At 35.8% G+C, this 23,462-nt stretch overlaps 1 protein-coding gene across 2 annotated transcripts; it reads right to left on the reverse strand.

The window, feature by feature from the left end:
- Positions 1-1,297: 1,297 nt before the first annotated feature.
- LOC107630205 (phosphatidylglycerophosphate phosphatase PTPMT2) lies at positions 1,298-4,164 on the reverse strand. 2 transcript variants are annotated; one of them, XR_002359140.2, is made up of 8 exons: positions 3,942-4,164; positions 3,575-3,839; positions 3,137-3,259; positions 2,805-2,898; positions 2,586-2,668; positions 2,386-2,475; positions 1,697-2,243; positions 1,298-1,622 (listed from the first exon to the last, which is right to left on the reverse strand). XR_002359140.2 is itself a non-coding variant. In XM_021118666.2 (7 exons), the coding sequence occupies exons 2-7, from the start codon at positions 3,767-3,769 to the stop codon at positions 1,983-1,985; spliced, it is 846 nt and encodes a 281-aa protein (XP_020974325.1). In that variant the 5' UTR covers positions 3,770-3,839; positions 3,942-4,164; the 3' UTR covers positions 1,298-1,982. The 2 variants fall into 2 exon arrangements, 1 of the variants encoding a protein (XP_020974325.1); XM_021118666.2 differs by having other exon boundaries at positions 1,298-2,243.
- Positions 4,165-23,462: the final 19,298 nt, after the last annotated feature.

The raw sequence follows: 23,462 nt of genomic DNA on the forward strand, positions 1-23,462 counted from the left end.
GTCTCTGGCACTGTTCGAATAACTCAACATCCCTTTCCAAGAACATCTTGTGAACATTCATAGTAATCCCGAGAACTATGCAATGAAAAACATAACATAAAACATAAGCCTATGTAACATGGAATTAAATTAATTATATCAAAATTAATTGTCGCAAAAGAAACCCGAAAAATTCTTAACAAAAGGTTGCGGATGTGATAAATAAATTTACAAATCAAAGCAACTACCGTTTACAAATATTTCAATACATCGTACTTTTGTGGCATAAACGCAAAAGTCCAAATAGCAGTACACAGAGATAACAATTTACCTTGCCATCAATCCCGGCTTCTCTCTGTGCATGAAGAAAGTCCATGAGGTGGCTTGTCTTGTCCGACTCAAGCACATATTCTACTCTGAGTAATTAAATCCATACTTAAACCAACTCCTCCAATCCACAGAAACATGGCTTGAAAGGAAATCCATTACAAGTCTCTACGTTTAGGAAAAATAAGTAAGAATTTCTCATATATATATATATATATTGATCACTTTTATGTACTATTTCTTCAAAAATAGAGATGTTTTATTTTTTGAAATTCAGCCAAAGAGCATATATTATTTAAAACTCTTTTTTTTTATTATTATTAGTGTTGTTAAATTATTCAGAAGTTTAATAATAGATAGACTATTAGATCAAAGTTATCATTGTTGTTATTAGCAAGCATAATCAACCATGTTTATCAAGCACAGCCCTATTAGCCCCAGGAGATGTCAGCTTTGGCTTCGTTCGGCATTTAAAAAATGCATGATGAACAACTCAGCAACAAAAGAAAACAAACCCATGAGAAAGGATAAAAATAGAGAAATCAGAATTCAGAATAATCAGAAAACCGAGAGCAATATTCAAGCAATGCAGAGTGGTAAGAAACATAAATGCAAAATCAAGGGGCTCCATCACCAATGCTATGTATACATTTTCCTCCTTCAATGCTTGTTTGTTGATTAAGCAATTGTTTTCACCATTGCCACCCTGTTTGGCTTCCCATACAGAAAACGAACAAAACCTTTTTTTTTTTTCTCTGGAACGCTACTAGTTTGCATCAACAACATAACTATCGACGCCAAATAGGTTATTACTTATTAGATTACTCAGTTGTCACCGGTCACCGATACCTGGTACTAGATATCTATTGCTAAAGCACACTTCTCCAAGTGTAAATCCCTAGTGTATTCTAACGTTTTCATACAACCTTTTTTTTTTCTTCTGTAGTCTTGACTCGGTTATACTTTGCTCCACTCATATGTCATCTGTGAATTTTTATTGTAACTTCTCACTCTAAAATCCACAATTTTATTTTTATTTCTTTTGACTAAATTAAGTGTCTGTAAACACTTCATTATTTGATGCATCGCACACTTTTCACAATGTATCAATGTGATGTATATATAGTTAAGATACTTTTACGACCAATGTATTGTATATCAATACTACCGCCCAAGTTTTTCACCAGAATTGGAGCAACACTAACTGACTAACACTCTAAGGCTGCATCCACACGTCAAGACATATTACGCTGTTCCTTCCTAGAATCATATTGCAACAGAAACTGGAGCAGTAGGCAGAGCCACAGAGGTCAGATCTGCAAAACGAGCTGTGCTTCAGGCAGGCAATGCAAGTAAGCAAGTGCAAAGGAACAGGAAAGAGACCTTGTACCAGTAAACAGAAGCAACCGTTCGGCCACCAACTGAGTAATTGTATTTATTTCACATCAATAATGATTTAACTTGCATATGGAGTAATCACCCATGACCATGAGGTATCTACAAGAGAACTACAACCTATAACACGACAATGGAGGAATCTTCCCTCCCTATCTTTCATACTATGCATACTCTCATTTAACACAATTGCACCGACTCTGTGGGAAAGTATCCAACTTCACTTATTTCCACAACCTTCTTCTGTACATATCCGTGTCAAGCTGGCCTGGCTTGCTGGCTTAACAAGCACGTGACTCAGAAACCGGCAACCACCTTGTCATGGGTACACTATTTCCGGATGTCTTTAAGGATGCAAACAGACAAGATAGTCTTGATATCATGGGATTAGTCTTTGGCACTTTAGGAGCAATGGCCAGCTCCATACCAGCATTACCAGAGCTCTGGTAGCCTTCAAGATCAGCTTTGGTTATAAGAACTGCATCCCATGAGGGTGAGCGTGCAAAAGAACAAGGTCTGCGTTTGCTATAGTTTTGAACAGCCTGCTCACGATAATGCAGAGATTATTAAAAGTTGAATGCCGTGAAGAGGTACCATAATCAAAAGAAAGCATTACAATCATCATACCACTAGCCTTCATAAGGTTAGGGGGCAGAATGACCAACCAAACTGCAACATTCATACCTTCCATTGCGATGGAGCTAGCATCACTCTGGGTCTTTGAGACCGCACATATTCCAGGGCAGCAGCAGCTGTCATGTGCTTGTATTCAATCTGCAAAACATAGGTTCATTACATGGTTCATTACATGGCAACCAATTAGCATTCAAAGCTTCAGCACATGCCACCTCACATCACAAGTATAAGATAGTTCATAAAATCACCAGATAGCAAAGCACAATTGTTGTACTCCTTCCCCGCCCAGCTTTACAGTGAACATAAGTAGTTTTACCACAAGTTGAATTCTCTGTAACAAAATACAAAAGGTGAGGCAAAGTTACCTACATTGCATCCACAAAAGCACACACATACATTGGTAGATGCATTAGACTTCCAGCCCCTGCTCTTCCAAAATTAAATTTCAAAGACAAAAGAAAACCCACGATGAATGAACTGCACAGCCCGGCTGATATCAGCAAAGGAGGGGGCAAAGAGATAATCCCTTGTGGGAATTACCAAGTGATCAATTCCATGAGCCTGAAACAAATAAACCCAGAATATTAGAAATAGTTCTAGCCTAAAACGACTCTATTGCAAGGCATCGTGACAATACTTATGAGCTTATTTGTGAAAATTCAATAACTCATTATTCCTAAGTATCAACGAAACATGACACACCCGCACAAATAATACTTAACTGAAAATCCTAGATTTCAAGGCTTACACAAAACGCAAATTCAAAATTTTCCAATTTGGAAAAGGGGAAAACACTTACATGATACAATGATGAAGGCACCAAAGTTTCATACGGTTCATTAAGAGTTATTACACCACCAACGCCAAGCTTCTTCAAGTGAGGAACATCTTTGGGGAATGGGACTGCGCCCAGCAACAAAAACTGTAAATAACAACACACTTTAGTTAAACCACTACTACAAAACACATCACAAATTAAACGGCATGGCACCTCGCAATTACTTCATTTTCAACGATCACTCATTCGCTCTAAACACAAAACGATCATCATGTGTTGCTATTAAGTTGATTCTGTGGTGGGTCCCACCCACATTAAGCCTCATGTTTCTAATTCAAGGGTGAAAATCTACCCGCATATCAGAGAGTTCACTCCAATTCAGAGCAAAACGCAGAAATAAGAGAGTAAAAGCAGCAAGAATGAACGCAGACACAGGAGAAAGAGAGTAAAAAAGAAAACCTCATCAACTTGATCCCACCACCTGAATTCAGCTTCAATCTTGTTACGAAGCACATTATACAAGAGTGTCGGGTAAAACAGGATCCGAGCAACTGCTCCAACCAACGCTCTCTTTGAATCAACCCTCACAATCTGCATCTCCCCCTTCTCTTCATCCCTACTACTCCCCGTATCGTCTAACTCCTCGATCTTCATGCCACACAGCAAATTAAACCCCGAAACCAAACAAACAAAGAAACCCTAGAACCACAACCGCGATCAAATTCTGAAACAAAACCTCAATTTCAGGAATTGTGATAAGAAACATTAATTATTATCAGGTAACCAAGGAAAACTGTAAAAGGAAAAAGGATCAATCTTATTTTACCACCGAGATAGGGGAACAAGGAAGGCGAGAAAAATCACAGATCGATGAAACCTAAGCAGCAAGAAATGTAATCGACCGATGAGGTAGAAGCGAAAGTGGGAGAGTGTGGGATTGAGAGCGTTGAGATGTTAAGGAAAAGGAGAGGGCACCTGTCAAGAATGCCCTCGGAATTTAATTTTATTACCGAAAAGCGAAAAGACCTACTCTTGCTTCAAAAGAGGGTAATGGTAGAATAAAATAACGTCAAATGTAATGAAAATCATAAATAAAAATAGGGCGCCACTTAGATAAATATACAAGAAACATCTTTTTTTAAAGACACATTATTTCTACCAATTAATACTGGACAGTTAGCATTGATCAAACCAAAATACGGTTCATCTTTAATAGTTTTTTTTTTTCTTTTTTATTTGTGGTCATAAACGGTTCATGCATTTTGGGTTTTTTTTTCTTCTTGCCGGTCCTCCCCTCTTAGCGCCGCGGTCTCTCACTCTCACGGCCTCATCGCATATTTGCCGTCTCCGCCTGAGGGCTGAGGCAGAATCGTCACCTTCCCTCATCGCAGCATGAACGTCGCCGCCTCCAACCCCGTCTTCCTCGCCATTGCAGCCGCATTTTCGCCGGTCTTTGTCGCAGCTCGTCCGTCAGCCTCTTTGCCGTTCGCCGCTCTTCCTTCCGATAAGTCTTCTGTAATTTTATCTAGTGTGTGTCTTCTGACCTTGATGGAGTGTGGTAATTGAAGACAAAGGCCAGGTATGCTGATGAAGAAGATTGGAACCATTATTATAGCAAGAATGTTATTGAGGGTGCTGATTAGTTTTAATGATTAATGATGATAATGATGAGATGATTGTGGGCTGTTGCTGAAGCTCTATTACTTGTGTTGTTTTCAAACAGTTAAGAATGATTAAACAAAATGGCTCAGTAGGTGTGCCTCGTGTGCCATTGTTGAATTTGAAGTACAAAATTAGTAAATTTCTGTGTAAAGTGTAAACAACTAATCTTGTGCCATTGTTAGAATGTGAATTTATCATTCTCATGCATATTTGTATCTTGAAGTTTCGTATACGCAATGTAAATATTAAAGAAGAACTTGCAGCAATTCATATGATTTGGTGTTGTCTTTGACTCATTTTATTTTGATTATGTTATATTTTCTTTTTTAGTTGGTTCTTTTAAAAAAGACTAGTACTAATGTTGTTGTTATAATTAATAAAGAGAAGAGAACATATTTATCCTAATTCTTAATACAATTTATTCTGAGTTTCTATTTGATGATGAGCATTGTTGGAACCTTAGAACAAAAAAGAGTTTTTAATTTTTTATAGTTCTTCACTTCTTTCCCAGCTAAATGACAAGCTAACACCATGAATGAGAATCATGTATCATTTTGAATTGAACTAATAATGTTACATGCTTCATATGATTCTGTTTTTATATTTCGCAAATGAATCAATCTATATACTAGAGTTTTGATTAAAACTAATGAAAATTGACAGAAAAAGTTCAAATGTATTTGACAAAGATCATACTTTGATTACATGTATGAATTTAATATTTGCTATAAGAGGATAAGCTTCCTCAAGATAATACATTACAAATAATTTCTACTACAACAATGAATATTGCCTATAATGGTTGATATTAAATATTTGGCCAGTATTTTGCCAATTTTTTCAATCTTTTAATTTGTTATTAATTCATTAAAATACATAGAATGGTGGAATCACGATGGATCTAAATGCCAGATTGCCAGTTAATCTCTAATTGAGAGCAGTCAAGTGAGCTTTTCACTCTATTCAAAGCTGCTTGCCTGTGTTGCAGTAATGGACGTGAGGGATCTTCAATCTCTTTGGAGCTGCTGCCACCTTCACTTTTGTAGGGAGATTTCGTTGACAAATCTTTTCATTTGATTCAAAGGCACAAGCTATGATGATGAAGGAACACAGTACAAAATACATTAACTGCAAAATCATGCTGTAAAAGTATAAAGGAGCTAGGTGATTATTTGAGCAAAGACAGCAACAAATTCAAGGTTTAGTCATGATAATCAATAACAAATTCAACTCAGATGATTTTTAGCAACAAAAAAAATTAACTCAGTGATTATTCAGCAAGACAACTACAAATTCAAGGTTCAGTCACTAACAAATTCAACTCAGTGATGACTTTCAGCAACAAAAAGATTTACTTAAGTAATTATTTGAGTAAAACAACAACAAATTCAAGGTTTAGTGACGATAATCAATAACAAATTCAATCAATTCAGGCATCGAGACAAACCCCTTATATTGTATTTGTTGAATGCACTTCTATGTTTTGTTGCCTTTGTACTGTCCCTTAGTGTATTCAGGATACAGAACACATTATTTAAGATAAAGGCAATTGATTTCTTAAAAATGTTGACATAATGTTAAAATTAATTGTGTATTAAAATAATAAACTATTAAAAATAAAAATCCATTAGAGCTTAATGGACAGAGCTTCATGTCAACAACCAAAGAACATGCCTGGATAAAGTTCCAAAAGACAATTATCCTGCCTCGTCTCCCTTTAGATAGACTCCAAACAGTATGTTAGCTAATCACCAAAATATCTCACAATACATAGTATGCTCACACAATGCTGATTCTACCATTGTAATTCTTTATATAAGAATATACAGGAGTAACAAATTAATATTAAATTTTATGTTTACAGCAACAACTTTTACAAGCACTGTTTAGCATCCCCAAGACATATCTATCTAAATAAACCATTAATCCAACTTCTAAACTGAAGTATACATATGGTCACAACTAATTAGGTTCAATCCAAACGCAATGTAAATAGAAAATTCTAGCTCAATAACAAATTCATGTCAGTGATGATTTTCAGCAACAAAAAATCTAGTTCAGTGATATTCTCAGCAACAAAATCAAAGTGCATTGATAAATTATAGCAACAAAATTGAAAAAGAAAGAACAGGAGAATTTGTTGGAACTCACCAAATCGGAGACCAGCTTCCGGGAAGGAAGCTGACGGCGGGGAGGAAGCTGACAGTGAAGAGGAAGTTGATGGCGAGAGTGGAAGCAAGAAGACAACAACGACGATCAGCCCTGGAACCTGTTGTTTCTGCCGCCGCCGGCGACAAGCGCAACAAAGGCAACAAAGGCGCGGGATTGAGTGTGAGACGGTGACGAGACAGGGAGCGACGACGATGATCAGTCCCGGGACCTGCTGCGACAAGAAAGGCGCGCGAGGGCAACTGAGTGCGAGACGGTGATGACTGACGACGAGCTTGAGTGCGACACTGGAGATAGTAGAGAGACCGGAGTCGAGAGAGGGAGAGAGCTTGTGCGAGAGCCACTGAGCCACGATGATAGAGATGAGAGAGCTCAGCTTTAGTGAGAAGGTGATGTTGAGGGAGGAGACGGTAAGGGTGAAGGGTGAGGGCTAGGATTTTAAACGACGTCGTTTACCAAAGTAAAAAATAAACTCAGTCCGGATTATGTAAACCGGCAAGGTCAAATCAAATCTAAAGAATAAATTAACCGGTTTTATAAATACACCAATCAACACATGACACATCAGCATCTTTTAGAAAAAGACGTTTAGGAGGTCTTGATGGGAGTATCCGCCATAAAAATAACGACTAATTTTTTTAGATATAGAAAAAGATCGTGTATATTCTAGGATTTTTTTAAATAAATAAAATAAATATTAAAATTATTAAAATACATAATTTTTAGAATTTTTACTGTTTTGTGTATTTCATCTTATTTCGTTTACAGTATCGTCGTATTATAGTGTAAACGAGATAAAATACACACACATCTTAACGTATTACGTTTATAAACGCGTTGTGATAGTACCTTATTTTGTTTGTAAACGAGATAAGGTTAAGGCAGCTCGTTGACACAGTAAATGAGATATAATATGACAAAAATACGGCTTCTATAAAAGGACTAGCAAACCGTTGGTATTCTTCACAAAATCATCAAATTTTTCTTCTCCTCCCTTTTTCTTCCTAGAGATTTGGAAAAAAATGTTTAGTATTAGTGATATTTTTGTTCTGATGGTTTATACGAACTGTCGGATGAGAAACAGTGACAATGGAGTGATATTTGAGTGCGAAAGTTCGGCGCTCTTTCGAAGTAGAAGAGTGGATTCATTATCGGAGTTAAAGAGTATGATATTGTCTCACGTCGGTGGTGCGAAGGCAAAAGAGGTTGGTCGAATTGGGTATAGGATGCTAGCACGGATAGGGAATGGGGTGTTTCGATTTCGTCTATTTTGGCTCGATGGCGACGAGCATGTGTGCCTTATGTTTGATGTGCACGGGAAAATTATGGTTGAACAAGTGATGGAGCTTTCAGCAGAGGTTCGTGACGTTGGTGGGGGCGGTAGTGGTACCTTGGACTTCGTACCGGATGACCCTCCTCTCGCACCACGTCCTTGCATTATGCGAGTCCAGTGCAGGACATGGAGATTGAGGGTGAGAAATTGAACGATGACTACGTTGCCAATAGTGACGAAAGTGGTTCATCAAAGGGTGATGATGAAGATGAGTTCATACCAGAGACTCCCGTTGGGGGATCACGTTGATACCTGTTGCCAGCTCCCAAACCAATCCTAAAATTATCATCTATGCCCAACCACTACCACACATTGGACTTGGATTCAATGCATGAGAAAACTCCGTACTTGAACACAGGGGTCGAGAATTATAACACAGATTGTGGTGTGAAGTTTAGGATTGGTCAAAGATTCAGGAGCAGAGAGGCAGTCCTGCAAGGTGCGAAAAATTACAGCATCCGACGAAGCGCAGAGTATCAAGTAGTTAAGTCGGACCAGCTGAAATACCACGTACGATGCAGGCAGTTCACCGGTGGTGTGGCATACTGAAGCCTAGGCTGGTAACCTGGATCGTGGGAGGAGGATGCACCGGGACTCCGGGAGACATCTGAGGCACCTAGACTGATGTCGTAGCACGTGGGGTAAAGAATGGGACCCCATACGAGGCAACATACTCTCTCGCCACACGAAACTGCTCTGCAATCCGAAACATGGTCTGTTGGTCAGCGCTCCTAACCTAAAAGACCTCGGAGAACTGGATCTCATCAACCAACGATCCCTCCTGCTGGCTGGATGATGCACTGAGGTCGACCCACCCCAGAGGAGTCGTGAACGGGTCGCCATGGGCAAAGTGGCTCACCGGTGGTGCTGATGGTGCTGGTGGAGCTGGTGCTGGTGGTGGTAACTCATCAACATCATGGGGTATGTCGCCGTGATCCTCATGCTTGTCGAACTCCGTCTCCTCCTCCGACTCCACGTCCAACCTCTTCCTACGGGGTCAAGCTCGCTCTCGTCAAGGCCCTACAGCTCCTCCTCCTGGATCCCTCGCCCATCGCTCCCTCCGGGACGGCCTCTTTGTGTCTGGGCGCACCTCCCTGGCACGCCTCCGGCAATTAAGAACATCGGCTGGAAGATGCAGGACCTCCCTAGGCTGACTCGGCGTGGGCTGTACATCGTCATGAAGTGTCGCAAGTCTAGGATCATCGAGCACATCCTCACCTGATAGATGTCTCACCCTATAGGCCTGTTGGTACCAGACCCAATACTCCAGTGTTGGCCTGTCGTCTGCAGTGGGCTGAATGGTGATCATGCAGCTGACCTCATACCGAGCCCTAAACCCATCGTACTAGTCACACAGCCTGGTCATACATCCTCTCCTCATCCAATATAGGTGAGAAACCAATCGACATTGACCGGATCGATCAGGACTGTCTGCTCACCTCCGAACTAGCGCTTCACCCGATCAGGCTGGTGAAACTCCACAATGTTGAAGCACATAAGTGGGACAATAGACAACCAAGTCCCCTACTTGTGAGGGGACCTCACCCAGTCCGGAGTAATGGCCTGCAACCGGTCGTCAGCGTATGGCGTCCAATAAAACTACAATGCACAATATCATCTTGCCATAAGAAGTAATTCACTACAAAATGACGAAAACGTGTAACATTTAACAAAGTAAAGATAATGGTATACCTCGTTTAAAGCGAGCCGATCTAATAATGTACGCCAGCGAAGAACCCTCTGTGCATGGTGGTCCTTAGTCTGCTGTGACATCCCTATCAACCGGTTAAATAAACAAAGAAATTTACATATGTCAACCCGTGAAAGTAAAATATGAATTCAATAATTAGAAATCCAAAAAATCTCAAAACGAAAATGGTTACCTCATGATTAGTGGAAATGTCAGAATCTGCCTGTCCTCAGGACACCACTGTGGAAACCTGTGGTATATCCAAGACATGAGAAGCGGTGTGTAGCCGGCGATGTTCGTTGTATCACGACGTGCTGCATGGCATAAGGAATGGTACGTCCATGCAAGCATAGTGGACCCCCACGAAAGACCGCTGCACATCCCAAAGTCTGCCAACAATGGAAACCACCTGATGTGCACCTGATTGTTGGACTTGTCAGTCATCAGGTATCCACCGATCAGCAGCATGATATAGCACCTGGTGTACTGTTGGAGGGTCGCCGGATCGTTGGTGGGTGGCATCTGTTGGACTCTATTCCTGAGCCAGGTCATCTTGATGCTGAACAACTCCTTCCTCTGCGCACTCTGCTGCGCTAGAAGGGACGGTCTGGCTCCTAGGAGCTCCTCCACGTACTCCAATGTCGGCCGCTGGTGCCAAGTCTGGAAGTCACGTAGGCGTCCACCCATTGACTCTTTGTCTGTGTAACCCAAGGTGGTACGCAACATCCTGCAGGGTGATGGTTGACTCACCCCATGGTAGGTGGAAAGTGTGGTCTTCGGATGCCACCGCTCCACAAATGCAGTGATTAGGGAGTTGTCAAAGACAAAGTCCCTAAGCTGCATCGTGTCGCCAAACTCGGCTTTCCTCAAGTAAGGGACGATGGCATCTGGGGGTGCAAGTGTGTGACTAACCCGCCTAGGCAATAAAAGGCGATGCCTCTGTTTAAAGGTAAAAAAGTTACAAATACAAGAATTCAAATTAATTTATCTCGCATGTTCAGATCTATTCTAAAAAATATCATATGCAACTCAGATAACCATCAGAAAAAATAACACTTATAATTCCTATTTGCCAACTAACATACTTCTCAAATTGTCACTATGAATAAAGTTAACTTTTGCTAACTAAGTTGTCAACAAGCTAATCCTATAAATAAAAAGTTCACTATAAATTATGTTAACTACTAATAAATGTTTTAATCCATATTTGTCAACTAACATACCCTGTGTTGCCTAAATATGATTCCATCTATCCCGTTTATTCACTAATTAAAAGACAATCCATTATTAATTTGAAACACAAAAGATAGTACTAACATCAAAGTTGATGGCTCCCGCAATGTATCAGGTCGCGTTTAGCCGATTTATTGTTAGGGTTGCGTGCCATACCATTCCATGAACTCAAAAATATCAATAAACTGGCCTAAGGATGGAGAAAAATGAGAGAAATGTGGGTCAGGAGTGGTACCAAATTGTCTGTCATATAAGTTGCTTTTATAGAAGTGCTTTTATAATTTTACTCTTAAAGATGTTTACTCATCATGAAATATTTGTAGAATGACTAGTACATAAACTTGAGAAAAAGAAAAAAATGATATATATAAAATAAAGTATAAATTGTACCGTTTTGTCTTTAATATATCGAAATTCTTTAATGTTTAAGAGTAAAAATTTTTAAAAGTAAAATTATAAAAAAATAAATTTATTTAGAATGAAAGTAATGTGATTAAGTGTAATTTACTTAGATGTGATTAAAAAATAATTAAATAACTATGTATCGTAAAAAATTGACATTATTGAAGGATAAAATTAAAATTTATTTCTATGTATTGTTTTTGTCTCAACGTTTTGGTCCTATTTACTTCCCTAACATTTCAAAATCGTCTCAATTTTGTCCCGTCGTCAATTCTGTTAAGATTTCTAATGGTAGGACAACATTGAGCCAATTTCAAAACGTTATGAATTTAAATGGGACGATTTAAAGATTAGGGACAACTTTGGTACTTATCCCAAACATTGGGGACAAAAACGATACTTTACTCTTTATACTGCTATAACTTATCTTATTGGGCCGAAAAAAAAAAGTTACACTCCATTAGTCCATTTAAGAAGATGCTCATTGCAACTGACTCTTAATTGAAATGGCATACCTGGCTGTGTAGAAATGAATTTATTTTTCAGAATAAAACAACAGTCGTGGTGAAATGTATTACCAGATCGTTTCGTAGTTCCAAGAAATGGTGTAAAACTAACTCATGTTGTTGATGGTTATGCCGAAGATGACATAGAAGTTACTTCGTATCTATTATTTGTTGTATGCTCTATCGAGTGTGTTGAGATTGTTTGACTTTCAAACAAAAAAATTGAAATGGCATATTAACATTAGACCAAGAAAAAAAATATATTAACATGTCTCTTAAGTCAATGAGTTATAACTCAAATAGTATAATCTTTTCATACTAATTTAAAAGTTGCCACTTGCCAGTTCGAGTCTCTCTATTTTTGATAAAAAAATAAAAAAAAACACGTCTCTTAACATATTATTATAGTGTAGATAAATATATGATGTAACGCCTCAAATTTAGACTTTTTTAATTCATTAAAAAAAAAAAAAGAAAACAAAGAAGGCGCTCATCAGCCTTCTTCATGGATGGGAATCAATTTTCTGCAAATCTATCATAGGTATTAGATGAACTATGTTTGCTAATGTTATTAGATTATATTTTGACCTTGCCCATTATCATGAGATTTACGGTTTGTACGTGTGGATAAATTTTTATAAATTTTAAAAAAAATTATCCTTTTAAAAAAATAAAAAAATAAAAAAAAATTTATATTTAAATATTTTATATAAAAATATTTTTTTGTTTAATAATTATGTTTAGATATAATAACATAAATTTATTTATTTATTTATTTATTATATTAAAAATATTTTTTAAATAATTTTTTTAAAAAATATATAAATTGTACTTTTTATAAAAAACTTTTTTATTTTTGTATTATTTTTATTTTTAATATTATAATTTTATTAAATATACTAAAAAGTAAAGAAAAATCTTTTTTATTAAAAAATTTAACAATTTAGTAACACTCAATCAAGTTGATAATTATTATTCACAAGTGTCCAGTAATAATACACGTTTTATCCTTTTTACCATTAAATTTAAAGGTAATATTATTGTTGTTATGTCAATAATGTTTGTTAAGACACACAGTATCTTTAATATTGTGCCTAAATTATTAAAAAAATAAATAAATAATATTTAATAAATTTTAAATATTTTATTTTTTATTTTAAATATTTTATTTTTATTTTAAAAAATAAATTAGACCATTTAAGTATTACAACAAAGGTGTTATAAAATTCACCAATAATTAATTCGAATGGTTAAGTCTCGACTTTATCCGAATTGTCCAGATTTCACGAAGTTTCCAATCACATGCATGCCCAACCATGTTTCAGCAGCAGAGGAAGGATAGCTAGCTAGAAGTACTATGGTAAACATACTCCTACAAGGCTACAATCCTATTAACCAATTGAATAGGATATTATTTTAGAATTGGGTCTGATCCACTTTAACATTGGCCGTATGCTTACAACTTTTTTTTGTCAGAATCTCTGCCTAACTTGATGCTACCCCTTTACATTTGTTTTTGGACTTTTTTATTTAATTATGTATAAAAAAATATTAATTCTCGTAATGTGTATGAATAAAAAATTAGAACAAAATGTGTATAGTCACCTCAGAAGTAGCACACACGAAATGAAATTGTGTTCCATTTTAAAGATGGTGCACACGAAATAGAATTTTCAACTCATTTGTATCACCCACAAAATGGAGCTACTATTGCAGCTAGAATAGACGCGAAATAGAGCGTGTCAGACTGTGCCTCGTTTCATAGGTGATGTAAGTGAGTTGGGAGCTCTATCTTATGTGCACCATCCTTAAAATAGAGTGTAATTTCATTTTGTGTGTTAAAATAGCCATGAGTATTTTGTTCCAAATTTTCATCCATGCGTATTTTGAGAAATAATAATTTTTTTATACATATTTAAATAAAAAAGTGTTTGTTATTGTATTTAAAATTTACTTTTTTATTTAATTGAGTTTCAATGTGTGTATAAAATTGATATTGAGTAAAACGGTATTATACAAAAGAAAAATTCTACTGAAGAATAAAGATTATCTTAGAAATTAATATTTAAAGTGGTTTTTGAACTTGTAGTTGAGTCTTAATGTTGTTCTTAAATTTAAAATTGTTCTAAATTTGTTTCTTAACTTAAAAAAGGTCATTTCTGAGATACTTTTCAATGACGAAATGATGACATAGTTAGACAGAGGCCATATTAAAAACTATGCTAGACTGGTAAAACGTCGCAGTTTCATTTTTTGCATCCAAATAGAACATAAACGACATTGTTTAGGGTATTTTGAGGGGTTTTAACTGTAGAAACCCCTCAAAATACCCTAAACAACGTTGTTTATGTTCTATTTGGGAACCAAAAATGTAACGGCGACGTTTTACCAGTCCAGCATGGCTTTCGTCCAACCACATCATCATTTCGTCAACGGAAAGTATTTCAGGGACGACCATTGTTAAGTTCAGGGGGAAATTTGAAACAATTTTAAGTTAAGGGACGACATTGAAGCTCGACTGCAAGTTTAGGGACCATTTTGAAAATTAACCCATTATTTTAGAGGTTGAAGTTGCGTGTCAGACTGAATGAGTAATTAACGTATGGAAGAGTGACGTTTGAAGAGTTTTGTGGCATGTCAGAATCTCATAGATCAAACAGAGTGTGAGTTTTAGGACATTAGTATTTTCTATTGTTAATGTTGTAATTGGAACTTGATTATTGGTATAATATCCAATAATAAAATAATTTATTTAATCTTTTTAACTTATTTTTTTATTATTTTTAATTCACCTTTGTCATAGCGTGTTTTCAGTGCTGTTCTCCTTCTTGGTCATTTGGTCGATTTTCAAGCCTCAATCCCTCTTTGTATCTGCGCCACGATTTGGCCTTTGTTTTGACCGAGCTTTTGCCACGGTATTGCTGTGCTTCCGTTGCCGTTCAACCCTCATAGGAGCTCCCTCTCCATTGAGTATTCTTGGATTCGACCTCCAAAAGAAGTCTATTCAAGTGTCTCAGAATTTAGTGAATTGATTTCTTTTCTTTGTTCTTGTTTCTTTCCTGTATTTAGGTTGTTGTCAGTTCTTTATTGCTATTGTTTTTTGGATTTAGCTGTTTTAAATGTTGTTGTGGTCCTGTTCTAAGTTCATGTTATTGATATTGTTAATTTGGTCATTTGTAGAACTTATGATAAGGTGTTGTTATTCTAATCTGTGAGTATTACGTTGCAGTATTTATGTAAAATTGTTAATTTAAATAATTATTTTGATCTTAGTTCATGTATTTGTCCTCTTCTTGGTCCTTTCTTTCTAGATTAGGTTTGTTTTGTAGTTTTATTTTCCTTTTTTTTTATTTTGTATTAAAAGAAATTGAATTAAAAATAAATAAAAAGAGATGAATAAGAAAATTGAATAAATTATTTTACTATGAGATATTATAACAATAATTAAGTCTCAATTGTAATATTAACAACAGACAAACACTGATATTTTGGGATTCACACTCTACTTGGTCTGTGAGATCTTGACATGCCAAAAACTTTTTCAAGTTCTCACTCCTCCACGTGTTACTCATTCAACCTTGACGCACAGCTTCAACAACTAAAGCAACTTTCACCTTTCAGCACAGTAGAATTTTCCTATACAAGAAGATAGGGCTGTCACCACTAGAATATGTCCCCGTATATTGTTCTGCATGCTCGACACACGTCCATATATGTTAGGTTCATGATTCGGTAATTCCAACACTGAAAAGCGAGTCCTCTCTCTATTTTGATGTCCGTCTATCTCTCTCTTCTTCATACCTACTAATAGGATAATTTCTGTGGCTCTTTCAGCCACCCGTCAGTTTCATATTCATTTGGAATACAAATATAATAAACCAAAAGTAATGTGTACGCGTTTGATATCGCCTCATCTTCTCCCTCTATTCTCTCTCCTTCATTTCACGCACTCGCTTCCTCTATCTCAATCTCGAAAAACCCTAACTCCCTTATTCCCTCCATTCCCTCCTCGATAGGTTACTCTCTCCCTCTGACCTAGATCTTCTGTCTTTCGATGTTGTGTGCTCTCCCTCTCTGGATTACAGCGTCTCTGTGGGTCGTTTGTGATCTGCCTGTCTCTGGGTATCTCGATGTGAAGGGTTGTCGTAGTGCTAGGTTGGAGTTTCTAAAGATGAGATTTGATTTCTGGGAGTGGATTGTGAGAGAAGAGAACAAATGTCTGATTTTCTGAGTGTGGTGGTCTCTCTTGCTATTTCTAAGAAACCCTAGGTTCTCAACTCCGCATTGGACAATCTAGTTCGTATTTGTTTTTAGTCGTCGCTACGTCTTCTTTATTTTCGTTGTTTCATTCAATTTAATGCCAATAAAACTAACCTAATTTCTTTGGTTACAGCTGATGTTGCGAAAGTCACAAATTGGAAAGGCGATTTGAACAGAACCGATCCGGATAAGTAGCGTGGATTATTGTTCTATTGTAGGTTACTGATGCTTTTTTTTTTTACTTTACTGGTGTATTAGGGTAAAGTGATCGAAATAATTAGGAATTATGGTTTTCCAGCTTTAATATGTAAAAACTGTGAAGATAACGAGTTTATCTAAAATTTATGGCATTAGATATTTGTATTTAGGTGTCTTGTGTGCTATTTGGTGATTTTTGTGTGGTGTTGTCAGGCTTGCTGGGAATAAGAAAGGAATTGTGGTCTCCAAAGGCAACGGAAAAACTGGAAAGTGAACAGGTGTCAAAGACCCTACTAAATCAAAGAGGCAACTTAATGCTTTCTTCCTTCTTAGGTATTATTATATACTATATCTATCAATGTTATTTTTTAGTACAGTATCAAATGAATATGTTTGCATTGTCTCGCTCGATTTCTTGATATACTTCTTTGGTTTTGTTTCAAATAAAGGTTAATTTACTACTGGAATCGGAAATGGGGTCAAAAAGTGTGTAAGAAAGTTAAGTTAAATATTTTTTTTGCCTATTTTTATATAAATTATGTTTAATGTGTTCTTTTTTTGTGGTTTTATAATATTTATATTTTATTTGAGATAATGCATATTTTAATAAATTTGAGATTTCTTTTATTCATTTGGAGGTGAATGATGGGTTGGGATGGATATTGGTTAGGGTTGTTGTTGATGATGATGATTTTATCGTCTATTGGGTCTGTATGATTCTGAATCCTTTTAGGGTAGGTATGTAAGGATTTTCGATTCATTTAATTTAAGTATTTTTGGATCTGTTATTTTTGAGTTTCATATTGTATTTTCGATCCCAGAAGGAAGAGTCTTCGTTTTTTTCTGTTCTTCCAGCTCTGATATGTAAAAACTGTGAAGATAACAAGTTTATCTGAAAATTAAGGTGTTAGATATTTGTATTTAGGTGTCTTGTGTGCTATTTGGTGATTTTTGTGTGGTGTTGTCAGGTTTGTTGGGAATAAGGAAGAAATGGTGGTCTTTAAAGACAATGAAAAAACTGGAAAGTAAAAAGGTGTCAAAGACCCTAATAAACCAAAGAGGCAACTTAGTGCTTTTTTTCGTTCTCAGGTACTATTATATACTGTATCTGTCAATGTCATTTTTTAGTACAATATCAAATGAATATGTTTACATTGTCTGACTCAGTTTCTTGATATACTTCTTTGATTTTGTTTCAAATAAAGGTTAATTTACTAATGGAATCGAAAATGGGGTCAAAAAGTGTGTAAGAAAGTTAAATAAATTTTTTTTGCCTATTTTTATATAAATTATGTTTAATGTGTTCTTTTGTGATTTTATAATATTTATATTTTATTTGAGATAATGCATATGTTAATAAATTTCATATTTCTTTTTTCATTTGGAGGTATATGATAGGTTGGAATGGATATTGGTTAGGGTTGTTGTTGATGATGATGACTCTATCATCTACGGGTTTGTATGATTTTGGATCCTTCTGGGGTAGGTATGCAAGGATTTTTGGTTCATTTAATTTAAGTATTTTTGGATCTGTTATTTCTGAGTTTCATATTGCGTTTTCGATCTCAAAAGGAAGAGTCTTCATTTTTTTGTTCAGATTTTAAGTTCGTGACCAAGGATAGTTTATTTTCTGATTTTCATAACTATAGATGTGGGCGAAAAAATAATTGCAACGGCAAAGTGATGTGAGCAAAACCGTCGGCTAAGAATTTCTTCTCGGTAAAAGAGAAATAACCTCGTTGCAAGTATAGTTCTCAACCAACAAGTAATGCTCAATCAAAGTTTAATTTTTGGTTGTCACAAAGTCAACCCCAATAAAAATAATCGAGAGTATTAGTCCCGGGTCGTTCACCCTAGGAATCACAATCGAGTGCTCAATTATTGGTTATGAGTATCATGGGGATTGATAAAAGTGCAAGAAATTAAAAAGGCAAGAAATGTAAAGCAAGCAACTAAAGGAAGCAAGTAATAAAGAGAGACATTCATGGCAAAAATTTAGAATATAGGTTTTCTATCCTAGTCATTAACTATCACACAATGATTAACAAGAGCTAATCCTATTTAGTCATCTCCAACATAAGAAGAAGGTATAATGTTATCTTCATTTGAGAGAAAGTTAAATAAGACTAGTTAATCTCAATTCAAAAATCCTAATCAACTTACTAATTGAATTAGCAAGAGATTAGAGTCAATGAAAACAATATTAACTAACAACTCTAGATCACCAACATAAGTTGGGTATTAATGACTCAAGAGCACCTAATTTCTCTTTCCAAGCCAAGAATGCTCAAAAAGCTACTCTAAAGCCCAACCAAGTATTTTGTCAAACACTTGGTAGGCATAAAAGGAAAACATAGTAAATTGTAAGGAATAATAAATTCTACCACTACCCAATGCAAGAAATTAACAATAACAACTCAATTAAACATCAAAGAAACATAAAACATCAAATTGCATTAAAGAAAATCCAACTCCAACAATAGTGTTTATAAAAATAAAAAGAGGGATAAAAGAGAAATTAACAAGAGGAACTAAGGAAATTAAAGCAAATCAACAAGGAAAAGTAAAGGAAACTAAATCAAAACAAGTAATTAAACCTAAATCTAAGATGAAAGTAAACTAAGAACCCTAATTTCTAGAGAGAAGAGGGAGCTTCTCTCTCTATAACTAAAATAAGGCATGTTTCCTACACTAACTAATTGCCCTCCTTGACCCATCTTAAATTCTGCATGAAATAGCCTCAGAAACGAGTTGGATTTGGGCCTGGAAAGCTCAGAAATCGCCCCCAGCGAATTTACTTTAAGTGAGTCACGTGCCGCTCGTCACGCGTGTGCGTGGTCGACGCGTGCGCGTCGCTGGCAGAGTTTTTTCTCACGCGTACGCGTGGGTGGCGCATGCGCGTGGCCTTTAATTCTCCAAATGTTCATTTCTTCATGAATTCTCCACTTTGCATTCTTTTTTCTTCACTTCTTCCATCCAATACTTGCATTATGAATCTGAAATCACTCAACAAACATATCAAGGCATCGAATGGAATTAAGGTGAATTAAATTTAGCTATTTTAAGGCCTAAAAAGCATGTTTTCACACTTAAGTACAAATTTAAGGAGAATTACAAAAGCATGCTATTTCATCGAATAAATGTGAGATAAGTTGATAAAATCTCCTAAATTAAGTACAAGATAAACCACAAAATTAGGGTTTATCAAACCTCCCCACACTTAAACCAAGCATGTCCTCATGCTAAACTCATGAAAGAGACAAAGGGTATCAACATTTATTCAATTGCAAACTATCTACATACAACTTATCTACATGCAATCTATCTATATGCATGCAACTTCTTGGTCAAAATAAATCAATTCCCAAGAGTACATATATGAACACAAGGGCTAAGGGTATCAACAACCAAGTCAAATCCACAATTGATTTGAGTTATTGAACAAAATTTAACAAACTTGCAAGAAAATAGATGATCATAGGTGAAAACATGTAATTGAGCGATCGAACCCTCACTGGATGCGTATCCGCTCTAGTCACTCAAGTGTATAGGGATGATTCACTCAATTCTCCTATAATCATGTTTTCTAAGATTTGTTTTTCATCTAACGATCAACAATTATTCAATGCATGCATACAAATATCTTGAGGACTTTCTCATAGGTTGTAATGGGGTTAAGGTCAAGGTAAGGGTATATATATGGCTAAGTGGGCTTAAATTTTGAATCTTTGATTAATTTAAACTTCTCACCTAACCTATATAATAACCTATACAATTTCAAAGCTAACCTAATTATCCATTCTTCACTTTTTTCACACACTCATGCATTCTTTTTTTATCACAACACATATGCATTGATTATTATTGAACTTCACTTTGGGGCATTTTGTCCCTTTTTTATTGCAATTTTTTTTCTATATATATATTTTTTTTCTATTTTTTTCTTTTTATTTTTCTTTTGATATATATTTTTCTTTATTTTGTATTTTTTTCTTTTTGCAATAAAGTATATACAAAAGTATCAATGCATATGGTTTAATATTTAATTAATACATGAGTATATACCCAATTTCTAATATTTTCAATAAAAATACAAAAGGTTTAATTACTCTGTTGGTCCCTATAGTTTCGCAAAATTTTCAATTAGGTCCCTATACTTTTTTTTCTTTTAATTGTGTCCTTAGACCAATTTTTTTTAATTGGGTCCCTACACTTTTTTTTTATTTAGGTCCCTATACCAATTCTTTTTTTTTAGTTAGGTCCCTATAAAATTAAGCCAATTACTACTAAGAGGGACTTAATTGAAAAAAAATTAGTGCAAGGACCCAATTAAAAAGAAAAAAAGTATAGGGACCTAATTGAAAATTTTACGAAACTATAGGGACCAACAGAGTAATTAAACCAATACAAAAACACTCTTTTATCCCAACCAATGTTCCCAACTCTCCCACAATTAAATGATAAACACTCTCACTAGCCTAAGCTAATCAAAGATCCAAATTAAGGACATTTATTGTTTTTCACTTAGGGCTTGTAATGTGCTAAAATTAAGAACAAATAGGTTTAGCATAGGCTCAAAATTGGCTAACAATGGTAGATAAAATGTAAGACTATTTGGGTAAGTGAGCTATTTGAAACAATGGTCTCAATCATATAAATGCATGTATACATAAAATAATGGATATAAAGAATCAAACAAATCAAATTTACAATCATAGAAAGAAAATAATGCACACAAGAATGGAAATAAATGGTTATATGAGGTAACCACACAATTAGGCTCAAAACTCACATGCTTATGTGTCCTTAGCTCAAAACATGTTCCACAATATATATAATTCAAACAAGTTCTAAAAAAATTTTTTTTACACAAATTAATTGGGGTGCCCTATAAATAAATTTCTTAGAAAATTTTATTATCTTGACTAAGCTTATTATACATATATGCAAAATAAGAGAATGCAACTAAAAATTCTAAAAGACCTAAAAAAATGAAATGCGAAAGTGTTGGGATTAGAAATTGTCACCCAAAAACGCCGATTGGTCAGACGACCTCTCCACACTTAAAAGTTTGCACCGTCTTCGGTGCATCCAAAGATGAGCAAGGGGTTACGGCGACTATACGGATTGCCACCTTCAGCTGGTGGATCAACCGGCTGCTACATGTTCCTTCTTCCCACTTTCATTTTAGCTTATGATGACTCACTCATGAAAATAGAAAATAGGATAGTAAGATGAGAAAATGCAAAAGCAAGGAAGCGTAAATTGTTGGAATGAGGTAAGGACCACTAGAATGGAGTGAGTGAATTAGTGTGACATTAATGAAAAATAGGTGTGTGAATTCTAAGATTGCGCGCAGTTTAGAACTCACACCCTAGTACAAGAAGCTATGTCACAATTACACAAAAGAAAGCATACGCTTCGCTCATTCTAGTGTGCTTGAAATACTTCCAAGAAATCTTGTAGGTTAAGATAAACAAACAAGACATAAAGAAGCATGAAAGAACTCAAGCAAATAATCAAGCAATTGTGAATTGGATAATGAATGAACATTGATTGATGTGCAAGTAAATTTAGTGAACCAATTGAAATATAAAGCTTACACATCAAACAATGACACATATTGAAGTTTGTTTGCAACACCTAAATGACATAGAGGTGGAACACATGAGTGTTATGGAACTTAGGACAAATAAGATAGAAGTTAAACTCAATCACATAGCAAGCATGGTCCACAAAGCTTGAAAAGCTAAACAATATGTCACTAGGTAAGCTTTCGATCCAATTCCACAATTCCAAAATCTCAATGCATGAAATAGGTGATGCAAATAAGGATCAATCATAAACAAGCATCACCAAAAAAATGCATTGATAATACACTATTGCCTAATCATAATGAAATGCATTAAATCACATGGTGGCTAAAACATGCAATTCAAAAGTTTTAAAACGTTTGAAGGCAATGTTATAGACTTGGTTTTCAAAAACATTAAGCATGAAGAATATAGTTCCAAGTAGCAAAATATAACCTCAACAAAGAAATCCAACAATGAAACAATTTCAGCATCAAGAAACAGCAAATCAAATCAATAATCCAACACTTATCATGAAAACAAAAATTAAACAAACTAAATAACTAACTAACTACCTAAAAGAGTTGGTGATAGATGGTGATTGATAACGTTAGATGATGGTTGAAGAAGGGATAGAAAAGAAGAGGAGAAAGAAGAAGGAAAAACATGGAAAGAAGAGAAGAAAAGAAGGTGGCTAAAACAGGGTAGTGCGTCACGCGTACGCGTCATGTCACGCGTGCGCGTGGGTGGCAGAAGTGAGGTGCGACGCATACGCATCGTTGACACGCACGCGTGAGTGAAGAGAGATAGGTGACGCGTACGCGTGGGCCAGAACTGTGCCAGAGGCACAATTTCAGCACACTACATGCACAACTTTCTGGTTTTTGTACTGGACCCTGAAAATTTTGGTGGTCACGCGTATGCGTGTGCGAGGCGTATGCGTGAGGAGTTGGAAACTTGGGGGTCACGCATACACGTGGGTGACGCGTACGCTTGGATGGGTGCTCTGTTTTTTAAAATTTTCCAGTTTCTTGCACCAAACCAAGCATTCCAAACCTCCAAACAGCTATCAAAATACCATAAAACCTTATTTAACATACTATACTACTAAATAAACTCAACAAACAAAACTAAACATGAAATTAAGCTTATTTACCAATATGTACAAAAGAGAAAAATGAAAGGAATTTACCATGGTGGGTGTGTCCCACCTAGCACTTTTATTTATTGTCCTTAAGTTGGACTTATGGAGAGCTCTCATCAAGGTGGCTTGTGCTTGAATTCATCCTTGAACTTCCACCAATGCTTGGACTTACAATAA

The sequence above is a fragment of the Arachis ipaensis genome, chromosome B3, assembly GCF_059453495.1.
Source record: "Arachis ipaensis isolate K30076 ecotype BB chromosome B3, ASM5945349v1, whole genome shotgun sequence".
NCBI lineage: Eukaryota > Viridiplantae > Streptophyta > Magnoliopsida > Fabales > Fabaceae > Arachis > Arachis ipaensis.

Excerpts from the sequence above, each read along its gene's own strand:
- LOC107630205 (XM_021118666.2), bottom strand. The coding sequence starts at position 3,769 with ATGAAGATCGAGGAGTTAGACGATACGGGGAGTAGTAGGGATGAAGAG. Across the intron at positions 3,260-3,574 it reads GGTGGGATCAAGTTGATGAG|TTTTTGTTGCTGGGCGCAGT; the intron begins GTTTTCTTTTTT and ends TGTTATTTACAG. Across the intron at positions 2,244-2,385 it reads TAGCTCCATCGCAATGGAAG|GCTGTTCAAAACTATAGCAA; the intron begins GTATGAATGTTG and ends TATCGTGAGCAG.